The sequence below is a fragment of the Fringilla coelebs genome (assembly GCF_963513975.1).
Source record: "Fringilla coelebs genome assembly, chromosome: 2".
Classification (NCBI taxonomy): Eukaryota; Metazoa; Chordata; class Aves; order Passeriformes; family Fringillidae; genus Fringilla; species Fringilla coelebs.
This window is the reverse complement of record NC_140029.1, coordinates 68,836,465-68,860,423: the sequence shown is the minus strand read 5'-3', so window position 1 is coordinate 68,860,423 and position 23,959 is coordinate 68,836,465. Positions and strand designations below refer to the sequence as shown.

The following is a 23,959-nucleotide window of genomic DNA, read 5'->3' as shown; positions in this document are numbered from 1 at the left end:
TAATTTGTTCAGTTATTTTTTTTTTACTTGTGGATTTTGTAAGTTTTGTAAATGTGGCTGTGACTTCTATTTATATGGCATGCTATTCCTGGAAAGTGTGTTAATTTTCTATTCTGCTGAGTATCTTTCATGCATCTCTTATAAGCTTAATCATGTCCACTTTTCACAATTTATTCATCTAGTAGCTGCTTCCTGTCTGCAAGAAAAACATTGTTTTGGTGATAAAAATCTTAAACATCTGCTTTAACCTACTTCTTGGTATGTTTTTATTTCAGGCTTGTACAAATGAGTTCTTAATAGACCAGAGATTAGTTACATCCTCCTTCTTTGAAAGGCAGTGTACTTAAGCATCTGAAATGAAACTTGTTTCAAAATCTCACTTTGTTTCAGTCTAATATGAACAAGTACATTTTCCATGTTATCCTACTAGGAAATATTTAGCCTTTGCTCACGCAGCAGTGAAAGTTCAGGTGATAAGTACATTGCCGAGTTAAATTAAAAAGACTGTCAAGACTCACTTTGGACAGTTGTGTTACTCCTTGAATAGATAATTTTGACAATTCTTTTAATTTTTTTCTATTTTTAGAGCATTGAATGAAATGTGGAAATGTCAAAATCTGCTACGACATCAAGTAAAGGATTTAGTTGACCTAATAAAACAACCCAAAGTGAGTTCAATTTATCTTCATTCCCTAGTGAATATGCAGTTTTAGTTAATGTACTGGTTTTTAGTTCCCTTTGTTTGGCTATCTCAAGCTTATTTGTAATAGCAGATAGAAAATACTGTGAAAGTCAACTGATCCTCCATTAGACTACGTTTGCTGAACGAAATGTGTATACAAAGTGTTTGTAAAATTAAAGAGGAAAACGGTATTACGGAAATTTTTAAAATGTTTTGCCAGTCATTTAATACTAAAATGTTTTGTCTAAGTGTTTGAGTTCCATCTTGCCAGGACTATTCTAGCTCTTGAAACAGGGTGAAACCAGCATATTATTTTGACTGCCAAATCAAGTAATTAAGAATAAGTGCCTATATAAACCCTCTTAAATTGTTATCTTACGTGTGATTAGTAACTTTGAAGAAATTGGAATATTTTGTCCTAACAGGTTATTAATATCTCTTCCCTCTCAGAAATTTCTTAAGTATTGTATTGGTGATACCAGACAACAATTTAATTTTCTTGTTTATGGATTTTGCTCAGAAGGAAAAATGAGAATTTATTGAGCATTTAGGATATTCTCATAAAATGAATTCCAGTTTGTTCTAGTTACATCTATGTTCATACTCATGTTTGGGTAGGGGGATTATAAAACTAAATTCTTGATGAGCTTTGAAATATAATTAAAACTTGGCTTTAATGCTAGAAGTTTTGTCTGACGCTTTTTTAACAGAAATAATATAGAGGAGAAAGTGTTGCCATGCTCAAATTTCTCTGTGCTTCTGTGTGTGATTTTTATTTTCAGTGTGTGTATGTATTTGTACCAAGATAAATTTAATGATTATCCATGTACTGGAATTGCCTGAACCAGGAAGAGTGGGTAGCTGTGTGGTTGGATTATCTAATGTATCTGATTAGAAATGCTAGTGTCTTGTTAGTAGAGGGGTGTTGCAATGAAATCAATAATTTTGACTTAGTGCATTAAAAACATGCTGTTATGTATTAAATTCTAAGTGCAGTAAAGGCTAGCACAGCAATACTTCATTGTATTTTGGTGACTGTTTTGAAATGCTTTTCATGTACTGTTTAATGTTCTTTGGTGTAGGTTAAACACATTGATGCGTTTAATACCTGAGTTAGTTCCATGGTATTTTCTACTTTTCAGTTGAAAGTGAAATTTCAATTTTTCCTTTTGTTTTCAGAACTTGTAAAAGTTCTTTCTCAGTTGTAAAATAGCAAATACAGATATTTACCAGGAAAGTTTTGATGCCAGCATAAGCATTGCATTCAAGACAGTGCATGCTTTTGATATGTTTGCGTTTGTCCATCTGGATTTTATCCCATTTTTTGCTCTTAAATGCTAGTTCTCTGCACTTGGGTATTCTCTTGAATAATAAGAATACATGGAAGAATTTAGATGGCTTGTGATAGAGCAGAGCAGGGAAGAGTGGTGTCTGAGGGGCAGCTGCACGCTGTTCTTTGAAGTGTTTGTTTGCTTTTATTTCTCAATACCAGAATAAATAAGTAAAGCTTTGTGTACATTGACATACTAAATTAAGTAAAATTCCCTCATGCAAAACTGTTTGCTGCCTGCAATGGCACCTCAGACTATCCCATAGTCCAAGTCATAATCTTGAGGCAAATATCCATTAGCAATTCGGAGCTATATAAGCATTTATTTCTTTCAGGAAACAAAACTGAGATTAAATAGTAATCTTTTAGAAAATGAGTTTTTATGTGCTTTTTCATTTCTGTCTAATTTCTTCATGTAATCATTCTAGCTTAGTTGTTGATTTGTTCTCCTGTGACTATTACCCCTGTGCCAAGTTGTAAGCATTGTGAGAGCTCTCAGAGATAAACTAAAATAGGACAAGAAATAGTGTACAGATGTTATGACAAAGAAACTTTGATTAGGTAGTAAGAAAAAAAAAGTAAGTGTGATCAAATATGGGAACAGGTAGCCCAGAGATACTGCAAAATCTTCATTCTTGTAAATATATAAAATGCAACTTGAAGTTTGCCTGAAGCAAAACCTGATCTTGCTTTGAGTAGGCAGTTCAACTGTTGTTGAACCTAAAGTTGTCACTGCCAACCGACATTATTCTTTAAGTCTTTGAACTTCCCAGTCTACCTTTCTGCCTTTTACTGAAACTCTGTGAGCCATCCTCCTTATTTCCTCTTCAAGGCCTTCTCAGACAAAGCACTATTTAGGAGGCTGGAAATGTGTTAAGGAAATTTTTATTGCTGTTGGTCATAATTTCTCCTGACTTAAGAGAAGGGACATCAAACTTACTTTTAAGACAAGTTACTTTTCTGAAGAGCGAAAGCATAAATCACAGCTCCTCTTGTTTTCTCCTTCAGCAGTGGTATACAGTGAAATAAAAGACATAACCTTCCCTGTTTGTATGTAGAAAAGTGGGTGAATGCTGTTTTGTGTCTATTGGCATATAATCTTCATTTGCTGCGGATGAATGCAAGAAGATTACGTAGATCAAGTGCCACAGCAGATTTTCTAAAAAGAATTGTTTCTTAAACTTCTTTAATCTGTCATAATTCAATAGAGTTATACTACTGCAAGTTAATACTTCTGCCTCAGGTTATTTGATGTTTGGCTGAATTATTAGTAGTTTGCTCAATGTTTTTTGATGGGAGCTGTAGCCAGTACTTGAAGATTTAGGTAGTATTAGGAGACCAGAACAGTCAGGATGAAAGAAACTCCACAGTGCAGTTTTTGTTTTCCCCTGAGTCACAAGAGATTCTAATATGGGAAGTTTGTGTCTGCTGACAGCATTACTTGAATCCTGCAAATTATATCTGATTTCTGTCTTTTATATTTTTTTTGTCTGAACATGTGAATTCAGCTGTGACACCTAGGAGTCCTGAAAATTATGGCATTCTTCTTAGACTACACACTGCAGAAATAGCCCATTCATGCTGTTCATAAGTTATATGGTATATTGAGAAGTAATAAAAGTATTTTATGTAATTGATCTGTAGTGATGATCTACCTTTTACTTCCTGTGTCTACATTGAATTTGCAGTGGTGGCTTTTGATTTCTAACACACTGATGTGTTAGCAGAATGGATGCTGACTTGTTGTTAATGCAGTCTGGAATCTTCCTTACTCAATATTCAAATGGAAATAAATAATGTAAAATTTTTACTTAATCCATTTTTCTTTTGTGACTTGCAGACAGATGCCAGCAGTAAAGCTATATTCTCAAAAGTGATGGTTATAACAAGTAAGTCAGTATAAGTATTTACAATGTCTAAAAATTACAGTAGAGCTATATTGCTTTCTTGCTTTAAAAATAATTTGGAGTAAGTTTATTAAAAAAACATTTTGCAGTGGATAAAATCTAAAGCAAATCATGATAAATGTGATGCAGCAATATGCTTTTAAGAATGAAGGCAACTCTGAGCAGAATTACTCTTACTGTATGAAGACATCAGTCATGAAGCCCATCACATAGCATTTTGGCTGCATTGTGGACTAATTCAAGGTCTAGATGATCTAGGGTGTTAACGTCTATTTTAACATTTATTATAGAGTATATGTTCATAGATGTGAACTAAACTACTAAGCTATGTACTAACTTAGCTCTCTTCTGAGGTTTTAGTATTGTAAATGTCATTGGAATGCAAGAGAGTTTGGATTTCCCTAGCAAGGAAAGCACTTCAAAAATTGAAGAACTTCTATGTAAACTGAACTATTGACAAAGAAATACTCACCAACCTAAAAGCAGCACTTTTTGTTCACCAGGCCCACCATGTCAATAGCATTGAAACTAGTATGAAGAAGAACCTCCTTTACAATTCTGAAAATTTGCTTTCAAATCCACCTTTTAAAAAAATGCCATCTGTTTTGGCAAAAAAATATACTACATAAGATGGCACATTTTTGAAAAAATGCAGAGGAAAAAAAATGAGCTGCGCTGCTTTGTTGGCCATGATACTAATCTATTTTTCATCAGTTTGTATTTTTTCTCATGCTTTTAGTTCTCAGTTGATTTAAAAAAAAAAATCAATACAGCAAAACAAAATCATAATAGAACTTGTTTTGAACTAACCATCCTGTAGTGCTACACCACATTCTGTACCAGCTTTGCTTAACACTGTCTGGACCAAAAAATATGAAGCATCTTAAATAGTAGACTAATCCTTTGCCAATAAATTGCCTTGCTATAATATAAAACATAAATATAAAATGAAGATGTAGTTGAAGAAATGTATCTTAAATGCCTTTTTTTTTTCCTTTGGATGTTTTAAGCTGTTGTAAAGCTTATGTTTCCATAATGCATTTTAAATGCCATTTTTTGTTTTTGAATATTTGTTGTAAAGTTTAGGTTTACTTAAGGGGTAATTTGGCAAAAATACCCTTTCAGATGTTTCTCACACTTGATGCATATACAGAGTATATTTTGTTGTGGAGTTATACAGAATATATTTTGTTGTGGAGTTTAGGCTTTGCAGTCTGAAGTCTGCTTCACCTGTTATTAGTATTATTAACAAGAACAGCTAGACTTGCTGAAAAATGAGTGTGAAGGGTGGGGAAAGCAATTAGCCAGAGGAAATTTATAGAAATTTGTGTCCTCATATATATGTCTGCTTATTTTGAGGTGTTTTGTGGTTTGGGTTTTTTGTGGTTTTTGTTTGTTTGGTTTGGGTTTTGTGTGGTTTGTATGATGTTCCAAACTTGTGCAATTTACAATACCTAAAGAATGATTTATTTTGGTTATTTAAAGGAAACCTTCCTGATCCAGGGAAAGCTCAAGATTTCATGAAAAAGTTCACACAAGTTCTAGAAGATGATGAAAAAATAAGAAGTCAGTTAGAAATGCTTGTTAGCCCAACATGTTCTTGCAAACAGGCTGAAGGATGTGTGGTAAGAATTGCTCTTAAAGTGTGAATATTTTTGGAATGTAATTGATTAGAAATTTAATCACAACTTATATTTCAGAGGGAAATAACAAAGAAGTTGGGCAATCCAAAGCAACCAACAAATCCTTTCCTGGAAATGATAAAGTTTCTTCTTGAAAGAATTGCTCCTGTGCACATTGATACCGAATCCATCAGGTATTTGTGTGTGTTGTCGGCCATAGATCGCAGGATTTGAAATTGGGGTTTTTTACTTGGCCTTTAAGCGCAAGCAGTAATAGGCTGGGTGGGTATGGCTCAAGGCTTGGTCACCTGCAATGTTTTCTTCTGTTTTACTTTGTGTAGCGGTTTTTGTGTCCTTGTCCAGAATGTAGTCACAGAAACAATTGCATTGTCATTCAGCATAGCTGGGATGACCTGTCCGTAAAAGTGGATGTGTTGCTGACAGGCAAAGTATGGTTTGTGACCAGCTGACTTATTTTAAAACAAATTTTTCTGTCCAGAGTATTCAGCTGAAGCTTTCCACCTAGAATATTAGCTCATACTGACTTAAGCAGTAATGTAACTGAGGAAGTAAAGGTTAGGATGATGAGGCAGCAACACTTCAAGAAAGAGTGAGCCAATGAAGTTATGGTGGGGAGGGATTGCTGAAATTGTTATTGCTGAAATGATTATTTAACTAACAGCAGTATTTGAAATAAGCCTTATTGTCAAGAAGAAATATGAAGAAGAGAGGTCTTGTAAATTTGTCATCAGCTCTTAGCAGAACTGTTAAATGGTTATTTTTTTTCCCTCTTGGTTAGAGACTAAGTATTGTAAACAGTTATTTTCCATCAATTATTAAAAATCTGTAGCAGGTTAGTAACCTCAGCATAATTCTTATTGAGTTTGTTACTTGTAATTCTGAAATTATTTTCTTATTTTGGTCATCCTTCCAGAGTAATTTGTATATTGTTCTTAATTCATGATGGATAAATATTTTTCAATGTAATGCATCAGAAGCTTTGATTTGGATAGGAGATGAGGGCAACCAGAAGGTGTATGTAGTTGACATATTTGGTTTATAATAGGCTTGTGTTTTAAATGAGTTGCTTTAATAAGATTGTTTTCACAAGTTTAAGATGTAATCATACACGGTGGAATTGCAGTAACTCCAAGGCCATGTTTTGTTTTCCTCTTCAGTGCCCTTATAAAGCAAGTGAACAAGTCTATAGATGGAACAGCTGATGATGAAGATGAGGGTGTACCTACTGACCAGGCAATCAGAGCAGGTCTTGAATTGCTGAAGGCAAGTATAGTCCTGGTGGCAAATGAGCATGGGAAACATCAGAAACAACAAATATGGCAAACAACTTTGTTAAAATAAGTTTTTAATTAGCACTTACTGCTTTTAGTCAAAAGCATGTGGTGCCTACCTGGAAGAAACTGGTTTGGTTTTTTGTGCTTTGTGCTCATCTTACGTGGCACATCAGTAAGGTTATATTTAAAATGATTTGGAAACTTTTCTGTAAGCCAAAAGTAGTTGTGTGTGAGACAGCAGCAGTGGAGTTTTGGTTATTAGAGCATGAATTCAGCAATTTGTAAGTAGACACTGTGCTGTTGTACATCACTGCAACACTGTGGTTCCTCTGTGTGCCAACTAAGTTGGGTCTTACCTGTTTCAGCTATGAGTAATGTTGAGACTGAGCTAACATAGCAAAGACTGTCAAGTAGTCCAGGTGGGAGTTGACTTCAAGAGGCCTAAAAATCTAAAGGACTCCCATACTGAAGTTTTCAGAGTATTTTAGATTAACTAAGGACTCAGTAGATTCACCTGAAAGGGTGTACCTCTTTATCCAGATGTGAACATTTATATAAAAGTGCAGATACCTAGTAGCACATGAATGCATCTGAGTAAGAAAGAATGAATCATTTTGTGAAGGAGTATATGCTTGAATGAAGACTTCCAAGTCAGTATTTACATATTGGTATGAACTGGGATGACACATTCAAGGAAGAGGAGTAAGACTGCCCTGAACAAAGAGGTCTATACATCATCAGAATAATACAGAGGACAAATATAGGAGTCCAGCATTGGGAATTCCACGCAATGAAGTGGGAAGGAAGGTAACTTAGTTAAAATAGAAAACTGCACATGAAGTAGTTTCTAGATTTTGAGGATTGTTTCTCTGCCATGAATCAGAATATTATGTGGAATGAGGCTAATAATCAGCAGTCACTTAAAAATGAAGAGAAGACCAAATTTCAGGGAGGATCAATTGAGGGTTTCTTTATTTCATTTTTTTTTAACATGGGAGGACTGTCATACCTGAAAATAACCAAGTCCAGGAATCTGAAGGAGAGGTACAGAATCTGTTAAGTTAATGTGGAAAACTTGAGGGACTAGAGGCCCTATTGAATATGTCTGTGTTGCTGTTTTAGAGATAGGAATTTCACTTCAGAGCAGAATCAGTACTTCCCCTGAGGAAACAAACATGAAGTCTGGAGGCACACAAGCTGGATTGCTTTCAGAAGAACAAAACTGAGATGGGCTTCAGAAGCATGTGTTGTATTGCATTGCCTAAAGTGGATTTAGTCAGTCTAAAAATACTCTGACGTAAAACTCCTGAAGTATGAATATTGCTTCCTTAGCATCAGTTGGGTTTCTCTTAAGACCTGCTTCTGCTGTAACCCAGTACTAGCTAATGTAGATGTAGTCACTGAGAAGTACATGGTCAGAATAGTAGGAGAAGAAACTGAGACTGGGGAAATAAATTAAATCTAATGAGGTCGTGTATAAAGACAGAACTTTAGGAGCTACTAAAAAAAAAAAAGAGAAATGTATATCATGAATCAAAACCGGGGAGAGTATTATAAATGTTCCAGTATGGTAGTGGAAAATGACTCTTGATGAAGTGTCCTAGTATAAGTGGACCTTTAAAAAATGTTAACATGGCTTTCATCATATTTTGGCAGGTACTTTCGTTTACGCACCCTATCTCATTTCATTCAGCTGAAACTTTTGAATCTCTCCTTGCTTGCTTGAAAATGGATGATGAAAAAGTGGCAGAAGCTGCATTACAAATTTTCAAAAATACAGGAAGTAAAATTGAAGAAGACTTTCCTCACATACGATCGTAAGTTGTATATCTTACTCTGAGCAGTGACCTTTACTCTGTAGGATTTTGGAAGTTCTCACTCTTCCTTTCGTCTGCTGTAGCATTATCCTGCATTCTTTTAGAAGAAGTATTACCTCCAAAAAGAGATTTTGAAAAACTAAATTGTAGTGCTTTTTGAAGAATGGAAGTGTAGTGAATATAGTCAAAGTAGTGACAGCTGGTATGTCACTGATACCACTATAATTTATGTAGTTGCCCTTCAGAATTACTTATTCTTTCCTTAGTTTTTTATATATATATATATGCAGTGTAAAAACATTCCTTGCAATTTAATGGTGATATGTAGGCCAAAATATTTCCAAAAGAACACTTAGTACCTGTGCAGATATCAATGCCTATTTTACCATATAATATTTTATCAATGAAAACAAGGAATTTTTTTCTTGCAAGTTATTTACATAAATTTTTTTCCTTTTTTTTTTTTTTTTTGGAAAAAATTACCCAAACAAAAGCAATTAGTGCTTTTGCAGAAGTGTTGTGCTTTTATATGTATATCTGTACTCCTTTGTTAGTTTGATGTTTTGGAAAATTTTCAGTTTGTGAAATTACTTATCTCTTGGTCTGTTTGTCTATTTGTTTTGTTACACAACTGTTTAGTGCTTTGCTTCCAGTGTTGCATCATAAAGCTAAAAAGGGACCCCCTCGTCAAGCCAAGTATGCTATTCACTGCATCCATGCAATATTTTCCAGCAAAGAAACGCAGTTTGCACAGATATTTGAGGTAACATTAAATATTTAAGTTGTTTTTACTGATCTTTTATATTGCATATGTAAACTAAGGGATGTAGCTGCAAGTTGTAGCAGATTTAGGAAATACATTTTTCCCCTTTCCTTTTGTTTCTACATAATTTTGGCTTGAAGAATGGTAGTAGAGGGTGTTCTTGTATCTCATGATTCATCATGTTTTAGGTTGTGTATTTTAAGAGCTGGTAGAGTAAAACCAAGTGTTAGGCTGTGTACTAGAACCATGAACTATTTATAGAAAGAGGAACCATATGCTACTCCTTATCCCTGTTGAAAATGGTCAAAAGTATTTAAATCATTGCAGAAATTAAGGAAAACTGAATTGTGGTACAGACTAAATAAATTTTATAGCTGTAACTGCAAATGTACTTTTTCATTAGTGGCCGTCAGCCTCTTATCTTGAAGGCTGAATCATTGTCCATTACTGGAATTGCTAGCTTGAGATCTAGTTCTCCCACAATAAATAGTCATGCTTGAGCTGTCACTTTTTGAACTATCGAGAGGTGATAAATATTTTGTCTGTCATCCTGACATTTTCTCTGACTTGAGGAAGACTTAATGGGTTGGTGAATGTATATTTAAAATGAAATAATCAATAGTTCTTTTGAAATTGTATTTCTGAAGTAGACATGGACAACTTGGTACACAGCTGTCATTCCCATCCCCTCAGTAAGACACAGATTATATCAGTAATACTTGAATTTGTTGCCTTTTTTTTAGCCACTGCATAAAAGTCTGGATCCAAGCAATTTTGAGCACCTCATTACGCCGTTGGTTACTATTGGCCATATAGCCATGCTTGCACCGGACCAGTTTGCTGCCCCTTTGAAATCTTTGGTTGCTACTTTTATTGTTAAAGATTTGCTAATGAACGATAGGGTGAGTATTTTTAAAACCTGATATTAAGGGTTTTTAATGCTTTTTCTGTAGTATCATACTCAGCAAGTGCTTGGGAAAATATTTAGCATGCTGGTTCTGCTTTTTATATGTGGTTGTCTTTTGATTTCCTCATGTAGTTTGACTCTATTCAAAAGCCATGGTACAGGAAAAGGAGAGTTCTACTAATTTGAGAATCTTACAAAAATTATGAGCTGCATAGCACAGCATTTCATCACTTGTGACTTGGCCTTCATTAAAAAGGGAAAAATTGTTATGACTTCCTTCTGTTTCTTATCTTGAGTGAGTTGTGATTTTTAGGAAGTAAATTACATTTAAAATTAAAATACTATTTAAATGGAGGACTGAATTTCAATTTTTTGAACAATTTTGTATTGATTCTAAAGTGATTATGAAGTCAAAAATTAACTCATGCATTGTTTAAAATTGCTTAAGGAAAGATACACTGTCTAAAACAGTAAAATGTCTGTGAAGTTCCAATCTACTGGATATGGAAAAACTGTTATTTTCAAAGCAATGGCTATTATGCCCTAAAGGATTAGTTTTCTGGTGACAACAACAGCCAATCCCTGTATTAACCTTAAATTTGCTGATACTTGGATAGTGAGGTATCTCACTTCTGTACTGGTTACTTCTGTAAGGTACAGGAGGCATACAGCTGTCCAGGGAGTGCTGCTGTATTGTTTCCAGAAGCAAACAGGAAAGAGGATGTTACAAGTTTCACTGAGGAGTAACAGTACTGTAACAAATGTAACGTTTTGTTTAGCTACCAGGAAAAAAGACGACAAAACTTTGGGTCCCAGATGAAGAAGTGTCTCCTGAAACCCTTGTTAAAGTGAGTAGCATGTACTGTTTTCCTGTCTCTTATGTTTATAATACTTAATAAGGATTTGTTCTTGGGAACATACTTTTAAATTATTATTTTATGCATAAATTTACATACACACTTCATGAAGTTTTTATATAAGCTCTTTATAGGTGTAGTTTTGTTTTCTGATACTTGACTGTGATGATAGCTGGATTACTTAAAATTATTTTTTCCCCTTCTCTTCAATGTAGGAGTTAAATACTATAGAAATTTTGTGAGAAGTCTTTCTCTTTTCTGTTGAATTTTTATGCCATTCCAAGAAACTTTGTGTTGTTTTAGAAGAAGAAAAATGGGGTTTGGATTTGTCAGTTTTTTCAAATGAATAAATCTGTTACATTGTTTACTTTTCTATGTTTGCAATGTGTATTAGAGAAAAACCTGGATTTAAGGAAAAAAAATCACTTTGAAATAGCAGGGGGTTTGTTTTGCTACTTTACTTAAAAATGTCATCTCAAGCTTATTCTTATTTTGGAGTAAGTGTATTACATTTTCTGTACTCTGTAAGGGATACTGTCAGTCAATTTTTCAGTGAATTTGAACAAGACTCATGATGTGAAAAATATTTTCTATATCTGTATTTGGTTTTTAAATGCCCTTCAGAACAGGGATAGATTTTCACTTCTTTCAGAATGCTTGTATTTTATAGAATGCTGTATGTTATATCAGTTGTTTAGTTTCTAATGTCTTCTGAGTAGAGTGGCTCAGGTTTTAAAAACTTCTTTGCCTTCTTTCAAAATTGTTAAACACTTCCTAGCAGACCTTCTTTTCTGCTAGGTTAGTGAGTACTTTGGTTTGCAATTTGGTACGAACACATTAATGGAAAGGCTTGGCTTTTTTTGAAGTTGATTTGTTGCTTTTAGTTTTTTGACTCCACAAAGAATATTTTTCATGTTTGTGCAACTCCATAGTTACACAGTATACTCCAAAAATTGTTTAAAGAATGCACCTTTGTTTTAATTTAATGAAGTGCTAATTTTAAATAGACATGATTTCACTTGAGTGATTATACATGTAACTTGAAGGAGAGTAATTATTAATTGCTTTTCTTAATTATTATAAATGATTTGTGAAGCTGTAATAAGTCTTTAAAATGTACTTTTATATTGATAAATCTTCTCCTACATTTGGTTATTTGGAAGGGAATTAACCTGCAGAAATTCTTAAGGCAATTTGCAGTTGAAGCCAAGCCTGAAAACTGAAAGAATTTATTTGCAGGTGAAAACAGACTATTGTGAACATTGATTTGCAAATTTAATTAGCATTTATTACTACTGCAGAGCTTAAACTTAATGTATGCTCCAGACAATGCTATTAGTTTATAAATGATTTCTCTCTGATAGTGTACTTTTCTTCACTCTGGTTTTTCAAGCCTCTTTTTCCTTTTGTAACATAATTATATATCTAGTGGGGATTTTCAAACTAGCAGGTTAGACTATGAAAGTGGGAAGGACTGCTGAAAACTAAATTTTAGTACTGTCCAGGCTAGCAGATGTAGACTGACAGAGGATGACCTTAGGTTTGGGTGCTAAACCTTCTGTGAAAGGTTCTCTGCAGAGAAATGTTTCAGTACACTATTAACTATGAATTGGATTAATGATTGTATGAGTTAGACTGGAATTCCTACGCTGTGCTGTGCACTTGAGTTCTAAAGCAATTGTCTCTCTTGGCAGTGACCTGTAATGACTACTGTGCACCATGCAGGGGATTGAGAGTTGTGTAGTAGCAGTGATATTTCTTGTTTCCTTCCATACCACTGGAATATAAGGTTTTTAGTACTGTTTCTCTAACGATGCTCAAGGTGGGCTTTGTTTCATTTTTCACTACTGCACAAACTTGCAGCCTTTGTGGCTCTGAAACCTCGGGCAGTAGAAACCTTAGCCAGCTGCTGCCATAATGGTGATGTAGTAGGGAGACAGTGTTGTGTTTGATATGGCTCTGTCTCATTTTCACTTTCTTATCTTATCATGTTGTGTAAAATAATTTTTCATCTCTGAGGAGAATTCTAGGCTCGTGGAACACGAATTGAAACAAGAGCTTCAGACTGAATATAAGGAAAGGCCTGAGAACAGTCAGGCAATCCAACAGGTAGTAAGAAGTTGCAGGTTGCGAAGAGAGCCTGTGCAGTCTTCATTCTTGTAGGGCTTTTGACACCACAGTGCGTAAAACTGAGACCAATGTGGTGTGATTTCATAGGTGACCTTCCTTTAAGCAGGGGATTTAACTGGAAACGTCCTAAACTCCTTCCAACTGGAATTATCCTTTAATATCTACCCAATTTGGTTGCAAAGGGAGAATTTACAACATGACAGCAGTCCAAACTCATGTCATGTTTAACTAAGTCACTATCTGTAGTAGTGACTGGGGGAATTCTCATGCCCTGTTCTAATCTCATAGGAAGGCTTAATTCTGAATGGTTGCTGGAATGTCACTATACCATCATTAACACCTGAAAAGAAATAAGGGAATAGTGGGGTCAGACAAAAATTCTGAAGGAGGCGGGAGTAGGACTTGACTGCATGGAAGGAAGACTAGAATAGGTTTGAGTAAAACTGGGGAAAAACCCAATTATGGTGGGAATTGCTAGAAGCAAAGATTGAAATTGAAATTGGTCAGGGGACAAGGTAGCCTGTATCTGTTCCCTGGCTGAATGTGTCATTTATTTGAAGACTAAGGAAAGCTGTCATATTTCCATCCTCCCAACAAATGGCGGGCACTAACAGTTACAGGTCCTGGTTATGACATGAAGAAACTGAATTTGTGAGCTGTGAAAAGATATTATGCCATTATTGTTATATTAACGATTATTATATTGGGTTTGATGCTATTAAAATCTTCTGGTGGATACTTAGAGCTGTTCCAATGGAAGACCCTTTGAAAGTGAGGGAAAGACAAATTCTGCTCTTCAGACTCCATTTGCATTTTGAGTTCTGGAGTGATAGACATCCTACAGCTCACTGGTGTTACCCAGTAAGGTGGGGCAAGTGGACTACAGTCCTAAAAACTAAACTCACATAGAAGGGATAGTCTTAGAGATCTCATGTGACCATTTTGGTCAGTTCGTTGCAAGGAGTAGATCAATTATGCTATGATAAATTTAATTTGTTGATATTGTGAAGTTTTATATAAAAGTTACTAGAATTGCTTTTCCCACTAATGGGAATATTTGAAGTTACTATGTACGAAAAGTGTAAGTTTTCTAAAGCTTTTGGGTTTTGATCTTCAGAGTTCAGCATTTTGGTTTTGTTTTGGTTTTTTTTTTTTTTTTTGTTTCCTTTTTTTCCCCAAAGGCTATCTATGTGATTTAGATGACCATTTTCATTTTCCTATAAGAAGATACTCTGTTTTGTTTTCTTTATTGTCTCTGCTGTCATGTGAAAGGAAAATGAAAGGATAAAGGGATTCAAATAATAAAACAAACTTAATCTCCAAATTAATGTTTTATTTTCACTAAAGAAATGTGAAATTATTCAGTGTTTCATGATAGTTGCTGGATTCTGCATACTGACAGAAGCTTGCTTCAAAACATTTGATATTTCTATTGGCAAAACCAAGTTATCCCTCCCTGACTTTAAAGCTTTTCTTTAAATAGTTGTGAAAAAAGTATTCTTCACCAGGGTAAGTTATCATAACTTACTAACAGTCAAGATGTCTATTAGGTGTTTTTTCAAGTACATGTCTTAAATTGAAACTCAAATATGATGTAGATAAATAGAGAATATATAGGGCACAGGAATTCAACGCCAAGGCCATGGGTTCAGTCGCCATGTGGGTCATTCACTGGACTTGTTGATTCTTGTGGGTCCCTTCCGATGCAGAATATTCTCTGAATTCTAAGAATATATAAAGATGAAAATGTGTTCTGGTTTCTGATCCAGTAACATTTTTTTAGTAAGTATAAACTAACTGTTAAGCCTATTTCACAGTATTTAATGGATGTAAGCTCAATTAAGAAAATGTTTTCAAAGGGCAAAATATGTGATTGCTTATAGAAGAAGCAGCTCAAACTTTAACTAAATGTATAATTTTTATTTGCTGTAATACATACTTGAGACTTTCAGTGAAAAGTTGCTGTCTAGTGAGAATATGTCTGGTTATCTTTCAGGAGTTAAATGACGCTTTGCAGTCCTGACAGACTTATGTTTGTACCAGCAAAAAGCACTTGGGAAAAAATATCATGTGATTAAATTAAGATAAAGATTATTTTAAAAATGAGGCTTATAATATGATTTGACTTTTTGGTATCAATTTTTTTTTTTTTTCAGATTCAGGCCATCAAGATGATGGTTCGGTGGTTGCTAGGAATGAAGAACAACCACAGCAAGTCAGGTACTTCTACTCTGAGATTGCTAACAACAATATTACACAGTGATGGAGACTTAACAGAGCAGGGGAAAATAAGGTATGCACCAGATGGTAATGTTTTTGTGTCTGTGATGATGGAGTGAGGGGAGAGTTTTAATTGAAATAGTGTGTAAACTACTCTGCTAGACTGCTTAACAATTTATACATTTTATTTCATAAGATGTGATAGTAAGCTTGGCTGGTTCCTACATAAGTTTGCTGAGTCTCAGGTTTTGTAACACTGTACACACAGCTGAATTTTAGGTTTTATGTTCTTGCTTTTATTTATCCCTTCAACAGGCCATTACTCATATTGCAGGAATAAACTGTACAACTTCCTCCTTCCCACTGAAAATTGGTTTTAATTTTTTATGCAGCTTGCTGTTCCTGCTGTACCAATTTCTGTGTATGCCAAATGCCAATAGGTGGGCTTTCTAATAAAGAATAATAGTGTGTTGTATAAACTAGGTGGAAATACTTAGTACACAAGCCACTTCTGCTTGGAGGCAGGCTAATCTATCTTGAGGTTTCTAAAAGTGAAAGTAAGAAGGAAATGTGTAAACAGGATTAAGTCTCAATAAATAATTTACCTTTTAGGTGACTGTTAGACAACTTGTTTTTCTGGGTATCTTCTTAATCCTCTGTGGTAGGAAAAGCGACAAGTTGTCAGTCGCTATTACTTGCTAAACATTGAAAATTTATGTCTACATAAGCTGTTAAGGGCATGGGTAGATTGTGCCAGTATATTTAAAAAGGTTCTGATTTTCAGGTAGAGTTAATGTTATACAGTAGTTATGCAGATAGAACCATATTGTATGTGCAAAATTATAAACCTGAGAGCTGTCTAGTATATTATATTTGTAGCAACTGTGTAATCTGTCCTAAAGTTCTTTGTAAACAATTGTTTTTAAGTTCTGTAATGTCACCATTCATGGCAGCTGCCAGGGAGTTGAGTGGCAGTAATTTAGCTTTCCAGCATGACTACTTGGAGCACGTGGTTGGCTTATGCAGTAGTTAGTGAATAGATCAGTTCTGTAGACCCTGTGTGTTTTCATGTTTGGAATGATGATTCCTTACTGTGCTTGTTTCAGAAATTTAATTTTCCCACTCCTTTCCTACTCATAAAGTAATTATATAAAGTAGAAACTTTATATAATGATGTGATCAGTTCTCCATTTTTAAATCAAGTTAATGGAGGGCTAGGGAGGGATCATTTCAGGGTAGAGAGAAAGCTGCAGTGACATGTGATGTTGCTGTGGAGGTAACTCTTCCACCCCAGAGCTTGGAGCTCTGCCTGGGGATGGATGATGAGCCAATGGAGAGCTTATGTGTTAAGACTGAAGAGCAGATTGCTCTGGATAACGTCATGGTCAGTATCTGCTGTGGGACCCCTGACCAGGAAGAAGTAGTTGAGACTGAAAACAACTTAATGTATGCAGTCTTTGGCCCTCGTGGGGAAATTCAGCCTCTCTGATATCTGCTGCAAGAGCAACACAGCAGTGCATAACGATCCAGGGCAGCATTGATGACCACTTTTTGACACAACTGGCAGAAGACCTAATGAGGAGAGGCTCTCTGCTGGACCTCATACATGCCAAAAAGGTGGGGCTTACTGGGAATGTGAAGGTTGAAGGCAGCCTTGGCTATAATGACCCTAAAATGGTGAAGTTCAAAATCCTGAGGGCAAGAAGGGGGTAGAAGGCAAGATTGGACTGGACTTCAGGAGAACAGTCTTGGGTCTCTACAAGAATGTGCTTGTAGGGTCCCATTGGATAAGGCCTGGGGGTAAGAGGGGCCTAAGAAAGGTAGTTACCTAGTATTTAAAAATCCCTCCTCAGTACTCAAGAGTAATCACAACAGAAAAGCAGATGGATACTTGAGCAAACTGTACCTGTATGAGCAAGCTGCTCCTGGCAAAATTCAAACACAAAAAGAGGGATTGAGAGTAGCCCTGCAGAGTAGTACTTGGGGACACTGGTGGATGAAAGGGTGGACATGAGCCAATAATGTGTGCTTACATCCCAGGAAGTCAGCTGTATCCTGGGCTGCATCAAAACAAGTGTGGCTAGCAGGTCAAGGGATTTGATTCTGTCTCTTTAGCTCACTCTGAGGGGGAGAACCTACACAAAGTACTGCATCCAGCTCTGGGGTTCTCAGCACAGGAAACACATGGACCTGGTGGAGCATGTTCAGACAAGGGTCTCAAAAACAATCAAGAGGGCTGGAGCACTTTTATGAGGAAAGGCTGAGTGATTTGGAGTTGTTGAGCCTGGAGAAGAGAAGGGTTGGGGAGATCTTATTGTGACCTGTCAGTATTTAAAGGGAGTCTGTAGCTAAAGAAAGAAATTTTTTTTTTTTTTTTTTGTGGTGAGGATGATGAAACACTGGAACAGGATGCTCAGGGAGGTAATAGCTGCCCCATCCCTAGAAATATTCAAGGTCACATTGGACAGGCCTCTAAGTACTGCTCATTGCAGGGGGTTGGACTAGATGAGCTTTAACAATCCCTTCTGGCCCCAACTATTCCATGGTGTGAGGTAAACAGAAGGAGGAAGTAGAGATGGGTAATCTGGCAGGAATATAGATACCATCTGAGATACAGACAGGAAAACCAAATACCATCTGAGATACAGACAGGAAAGCCAAATCCCAACTGGGATAAAATCTAGTGAGAAGTGACAAAGGCAATCAGAAGTGCTTCTCTAAGTTAATAAGCAACAAAAGGAAGACTAGGGAAAATGTGCACCTACTGCTGAATGAGGTAAGAGCCCTGTTTACAGGACATGTAATAATTATTTTGTGATTCTCAGTACTGCTTTTCAAGAAAGCTCCAAACTGGTAGAAGGGCCAGTCCATTGTCTCTGTGTGAGCTATACTGCCTACATTAACAATTAGTCTCAAAACCTGGAGCAGAGGAGATGATGTTTCAGGCCTGTTAGTTCTGCATGGAACTTGCTGACACTTCCTGACCTTTGTTCTTCACCCATTGAGTGCAATAAGGATATCTTCTTTCTGGCAATGCTTACTGTGTCCCTTCTGTGCAAACCTGATACTGATCCTTCTGACTTGGAGTAGGCTTTGAAAAGAGTAAAACTGTCCATTCAGTACAGAACATAACCTTTTAGACTGTACTTGATAGGTCATTCTGAGTCAAATTTTAGTGTTCATGGCTTACACTTGTCTTTTAAACAACGTTTAAGAATTTGCTAAGCATAATTGAATTAAGCAAAAGTGGCAGGGCTCAGGAGCCTTTGATGCTGCTGAGGCCATCAGTCATGTTGTAATCTTCCTGGTGTTATTGCTCACATCAGCCCTAAAAGTGACTCTGCCCTTATGCCTCTTGAAATCTACACAACTCTACCCTTCAATGACACTGTAAGGAAATTTATTTTTTTTTAACTTCAAAGCATTGTTCAGCCTGGAGTGTCAGGTGAAGGCAAGGTCCCATTTGGACAAAAAAATCCCTTCTCTTGTTCATCCTTCACACTTTGGAGTAGTAGTATTGATGACTTTCTTGAATTGCTTTTAAATCAACAGCTGATTTCTTTGAGATGCTATCATGTGTAGGTTAAATTCACCAGTCTTGTATTTTTTTTAATATCAAATTTTATCAATAAGCAGTATCTCAACTGTCCTTTCCAAGTCTTTCTTTTCAATTTTATAAGTCATAAACAGTCCTGCAAAATTCAAGATTATGCAAAATTTCTGTTTATGGTTAGGTAGAACAGCTAGGTTTAATCTTGCACGTCTTTATAGTAGGATTTTGATTTTAGTCTATACTAAGCATAAAATAAGACTCTTTCAGTATCAGAGGATGCTAGCAGTTGCTGAAAGTAGTGATATTAGATATGAACTTGAATTGAGATTTTCTTTAAATACCATCTGCATTTTTTCTTAAACTAATGCTCACCAAGAGAAAAATTATTAAAAACCTTTTGGAGTTTAGAATGTCACAGTTCTGTGCTGTAGAAAATTTGCCACACATCTGATATACAACATTTTCAATGGTTGCATTCAGAAGACATTTTGCTATTGTCTTAAAATAAAATTCACTTAGTCATGTATTACACTCATGTAAAATTCACTTGGTCATGTATTAATTTATGTTGGCCTGAAGCATGAATTTTGAGCTAGAAAAGTTTGGCAACTCTGGGGACTAGAAATGGGCTGGCTACTTCTTTGGCAGGACTCTGCTGCTGAAGGGGGACCAACAAGCTGAACAGAAGTATCTTACTGCTAGATGTGGTCTCTGAGGGGCAGTATGGACTGTCCTCACTCAATGCAAAGCTAGAATTTTTTCACACCCATGTAGAACTTTCAGGAAATTTGATGGAAAATTTTAATTGTCAGGTTGGGACTAGGTAATGGTAAGTGGGAATAGGCTGTAAAATGTGCTGCCATGAAAATTACTTCTGGTTTGAAATTGCTTCTGCTAGCATAGGGGTGGCTAAGTTCATAGAAACTTCTTTCCTTTGAAGTACTTGTTTTTCAGTGATGCAAACTTTATTAGATTTAGTTAAATCAGATAATTACATAATCTTTTTTACTAATTAACCGTCACAATCCGTGTGCTTGTTTTTCAGTAAACCTGACATGTCTCGCTTGAGGCTGGCTGCAGGGAATGCTATTGTGAAGTTGGCACAAGAACCTTGTTACCACGAAATCATCACCTTAGAACAATACCAGCTGTGTGCACTAGCCATAAATGTAAGGAAATGTGTTGGAGTTGTGGGTTATCAGCAGATGTATGAGTATATAGTTGTTTGTTCTGTATGTTACATTTATTTCTGCAAATCTGGTTTCATGCAAAATACTCAGCCTTGGCATGAAATTATTTCTCCATTTCATAATTCTGAAAACCCATTGTGGATGAGAATTAGATCTGTAGTACTGGGCTGTCCATTGGGGAAATACTGACTTAAGTAGTCAAATGTTAGAATACTGATAAACTAAGATATGCAGTATGTATTTAAGTAATATCCCAGCTGCATTATAACATTACTAGAAGTTAAAATGAGACGATGTAAAGTATATTGAACTGTGGTGAAAACAATGACCTTGGTTTCTCAATACTTGGGTAGAATATATTTGGAATGCAGAGGTTGGCAAAAATAATTAGCATCCTTCAAATATTAGAAGAAATAGGGAGATACTCCTTAGCAGATACTGTAATTTTCATCCTTAACTTCTGCCTGCAAGCCCATAGTAAGGAAATAACTCTTAAATTTTAAGTAGAGATGTAGGGACCCTCTCTATTTCTGGCTTGTAGGCATAGCAAATTGTACAGAAATTGATTCATACCTCAACTTAAGGTGGTCATGAAGGAACACTGTTGGTGTTATTTGTGTAGCTGTTGGTATTCTCCTGGCTTTCCAGAAGTCAAGAAATCCTCTGCAAGGAATCCTGTCCAGAAGATATCTGCAGCAATAATGATATGCCATTTTAGATCTTAATTCCTGTGTCCAGCTAAAGCTTTAAAAACTGCAACCCATTTTAAATGTCAGAAGACTTTAAATTGGCATATAATGTTAGAAAATATGGAGTATGGCTCCTGTGTGGATATTGTTTACTTTCGTACAGAGTATCTTTTTTAGTTTCTAAAGTTGCTTGAAGTTGGTTACTGTTAAGCTAGAAAAATAATTTCTTTACCCGAGTAAGACAGTCCCTATTAGACTTGTATGTTGTTTTAACTATGTTTATGTGCATTTTAAGCTTCTGTGTTCCTATGAAAAGGAGCCCAGTTCCCAAATGCTATGAAAAACAAGGGAAATGGAACAAAGCTTTAAACTACTTATGCAGATGAAATCCAGCAAAACTACAGCAGGAATTCAGTGGTAATGACTGAAGGTCTTTACACCCAAAGCAAAGTCTGATACTTTTCAGCTTTCCTATTCCAAAACTGAACAGAAATGTTAGTCTTGTCTCAAAATGAGTTATAAAGATTTTTACAGTTCAGAACAAAATTAGTTGAGACAGAAATAGGCATTGACTGTAATGGCAAATAAGTTCTGTCTCAGCTCCGGAAAGGATACTCAAGCTGGATAATGTCATCCCAGACTAGCCTTGCCAATGTAGTGTTTGCATGTTCTGTTTTCTTGTGAACCCACTGATGAAAATCTGTTCATTCCTTCAGTCATTTCCCTCCTGTGGCAAATCTTTATTGCAAATGTTACCCTTGTAGCTCCTATTGGAATTTTACCTCATTGTTTTGATATTTTTTTCAGTATGTTAAAGTGCAGGCCCTTTGCCCTCCTCCATCTCTCACTTCTATCACTTATTTTCCAGCTATAACAGTCTTAACTGTTTGTGGATATTCTAACAGATGTGTTGTCACCTTTTTTGTGTCTAATGCTTACCTTCCCTGAATTTTCAAAAGGGAATTTTGAGAGATAAAATTAAAATTAGAACATGGATAGCGTTCTCAAGATTTATAAACCAGTTAGTATCACATTTTATTGTAGTATTACAGCATGCTTTGGACTGGAATGAACCCATAAAGATCATCCCATTAAACTCTCTTGCTGTGGTCAGGGACACATTCCACTAGAACAGGTTGCTCAAAGCCCCATCCAACCTGGCTCTGAACATCTCCAATGATGGGGTGCCCACAAGTTTTCTGGGCAACCTGTTCCAGTGTCCTACCACCTCACTGTAAAAAAACAGTCTTTTCCATATGTCCAATCTAAACCTCACCTCCTTCAGTTAAAAACCATTGCTCCAGAGCAGGACACATCACTCCAGATGGGGGTCCCATGAGAGCAGAGTAGATGTCGAGAATCCCCTTTTTGACCTTGCTGGCCACTCTCCTTATGATGCAGCCCAGGTCGTGGTTGGCTTTCTGGGCTGTGAGCTCATCTCCAGTTTTTCATCCACAAGTGACCCCAGTCCTCTCAATCCCTTCATCCCTTAGCTTGTATGGATACTGAGAATTGCCTGGAGCCAGGTGCAGGACCTTGCACTTGGGACTCTCGAACCTCCTGATGTTCCCCCGGGCCCATCGTTAATCCTGTCAAGGTTCCTCGGGATGGCAGCCCTTCCCTCCAGTGTATCAACTGCACTACTTGGCTTGGTGCTACCCACAGGCTTGCTGAGGGATGTTCTCAGCCCTCCTATCTATATAATTAACAAAGATGAACAATCCCAGTCCCAGTATTCCCCCCTGAGTGCACCAGTTGTTACTGATCTCCATTTGGACATTGATTTTTTTTCTTTCACTGCAATCCTTTGGACATGGCCATCCAGCCAATTTCTTATCAGTTGAGTAGTCCATCACTGAAACTCATATTGCTCCAATTTAGAGACAACAATATTGCATATAAATGTGTCAAAGCCCTTATAGAAATCCAGGTGGGTGACATCAATTGCTCATCCCTTATCCATTTGCACATTCACTTCATTGTAAAAGGTTAGACCAGTCAGGCATGATTTGTCCTTTGTAAAGCCATGTTGGGTGTCTGTAATCCCCTCCCTGTGGATATCCATATGCTTTGTCATTGCTTCCAGGAGAATCTGTTCCTTTGTAGTATCATTTGTGTCACTTTTCTTTCTTAATTTATTGATACTTTACCTTTCGTGGCTTTTGTAAGTTGCTTTCCAGAATTTAGATTGTAAGTTCTGTCAGGTCAGGAATTCTGCCTTTCATTTCACTGCAGCTCCTAATGGATTTTGAATACTTACAAATAACTTTTCTAGATGTTTTTCAGGCCTTCTCCAACTTTCTCTCTCACTTTCTCAGATGCAGAGTAATTATAATGGCTTTAATGATTTTTTCCAGTTAAAAGAGGTACTGATTTTTATTTTTTTTGACATTTGGCCTGTGCACATATGCATACATATATGTTAAGGCTTAGAGTGGTTAGTATTAGAATCCATTTCTTGATGATAGATACTGAATACTCTGAAAGTTTTTTTTATTATTAACACTTCCAAGTCTAGCCACAAATCAGGCCACATCAAGGCTAACTCTAGTTTTGTGTTATTTAATTCATAGTAAAGATTCTCTAAGTTGGCAGATCAGAAAACAGAATAAAGAGCAGGAAAAATCTTCCTTTTTAAGGGCTGTGATGGTTGCACAGGTTCTGCTGAGGGTCTGTGCTGGCACTTTTTTTTTTCCCTCTGATGCTGCTGTTTTGTAATGTGTAATGACTGGAGTACAGAACACATAATTAAATTTAGTCACTGATTGCCGTGTGAAAGTGGCACTGGTAAACAGGGACATTATTATGATGAAATGCATGTCGTTCTAGTAATTGTAAAATAAGTTGCATATGTGTTTGGCCAATCTTATGAGCTTACCAGCAGCTGACTTCTGTGATCTCCAGAACAAATTTTGATGTCAACAGAGCTTCATATTGAGAGTGAAAAGTAACTGAGGATAGTTCTGTTTAACAAGATTTAAGATCAGATTTAAGATC

At 36.1% G+C, this 23,959-nt stretch overlaps 1 protein-coding gene across 2 annotated transcripts in view; it reads left to right on the top strand.

The window, feature by feature from the left end:
* PDS5B (PDS5 cohesin associated factor B) overlaps positions 1 to 23,959 on the top strand; it is a 99,007-nt gene that overhangs the window by 53,719 nt on the left and 21,329 nt on the right. For both annotated transcript variants that reach the window (XM_084201485.1, XM_084201484.1), the window contains exons 14-24: positions 587 to 668; positions 3,853 to 3,901; positions 5,405 to 5,544; positions 5,620 to 5,735; positions 6,720 to 6,825; positions 8,493 to 8,653; positions 9,293 to 9,416; positions 10,160 to 10,318; positions 11,103 to 11,171; positions 15,467 to 15,603; positions 20,129 to 20,252. In XM_084201485.1, the coding sequence (XP_084057611.1) occupies positions 587 to 668; positions 3,853 to 3,901; positions 5,405 to 5,544; positions 5,620 to 5,735; positions 6,720 to 6,825; positions 8,493 to 8,653; positions 9,293 to 9,416; positions 10,160 to 10,318; positions 11,103 to 11,171; positions 15,467 to 15,603; positions 20,129 to 20,252 (1,267 nt within the window). The remainder of the gene's footprint in view (positions 1 to 586; positions 669 to 3,852; positions 3,902 to 5,404; positions 5,545 to 5,619; positions 5,736 to 6,719; positions 6,826 to 8,492; positions 8,654 to 9,292; positions 9,417 to 10,159; positions 10,319 to 11,102; positions 11,172 to 15,466; positions 15,604 to 20,128; positions 20,253 to 23,959) is intronic.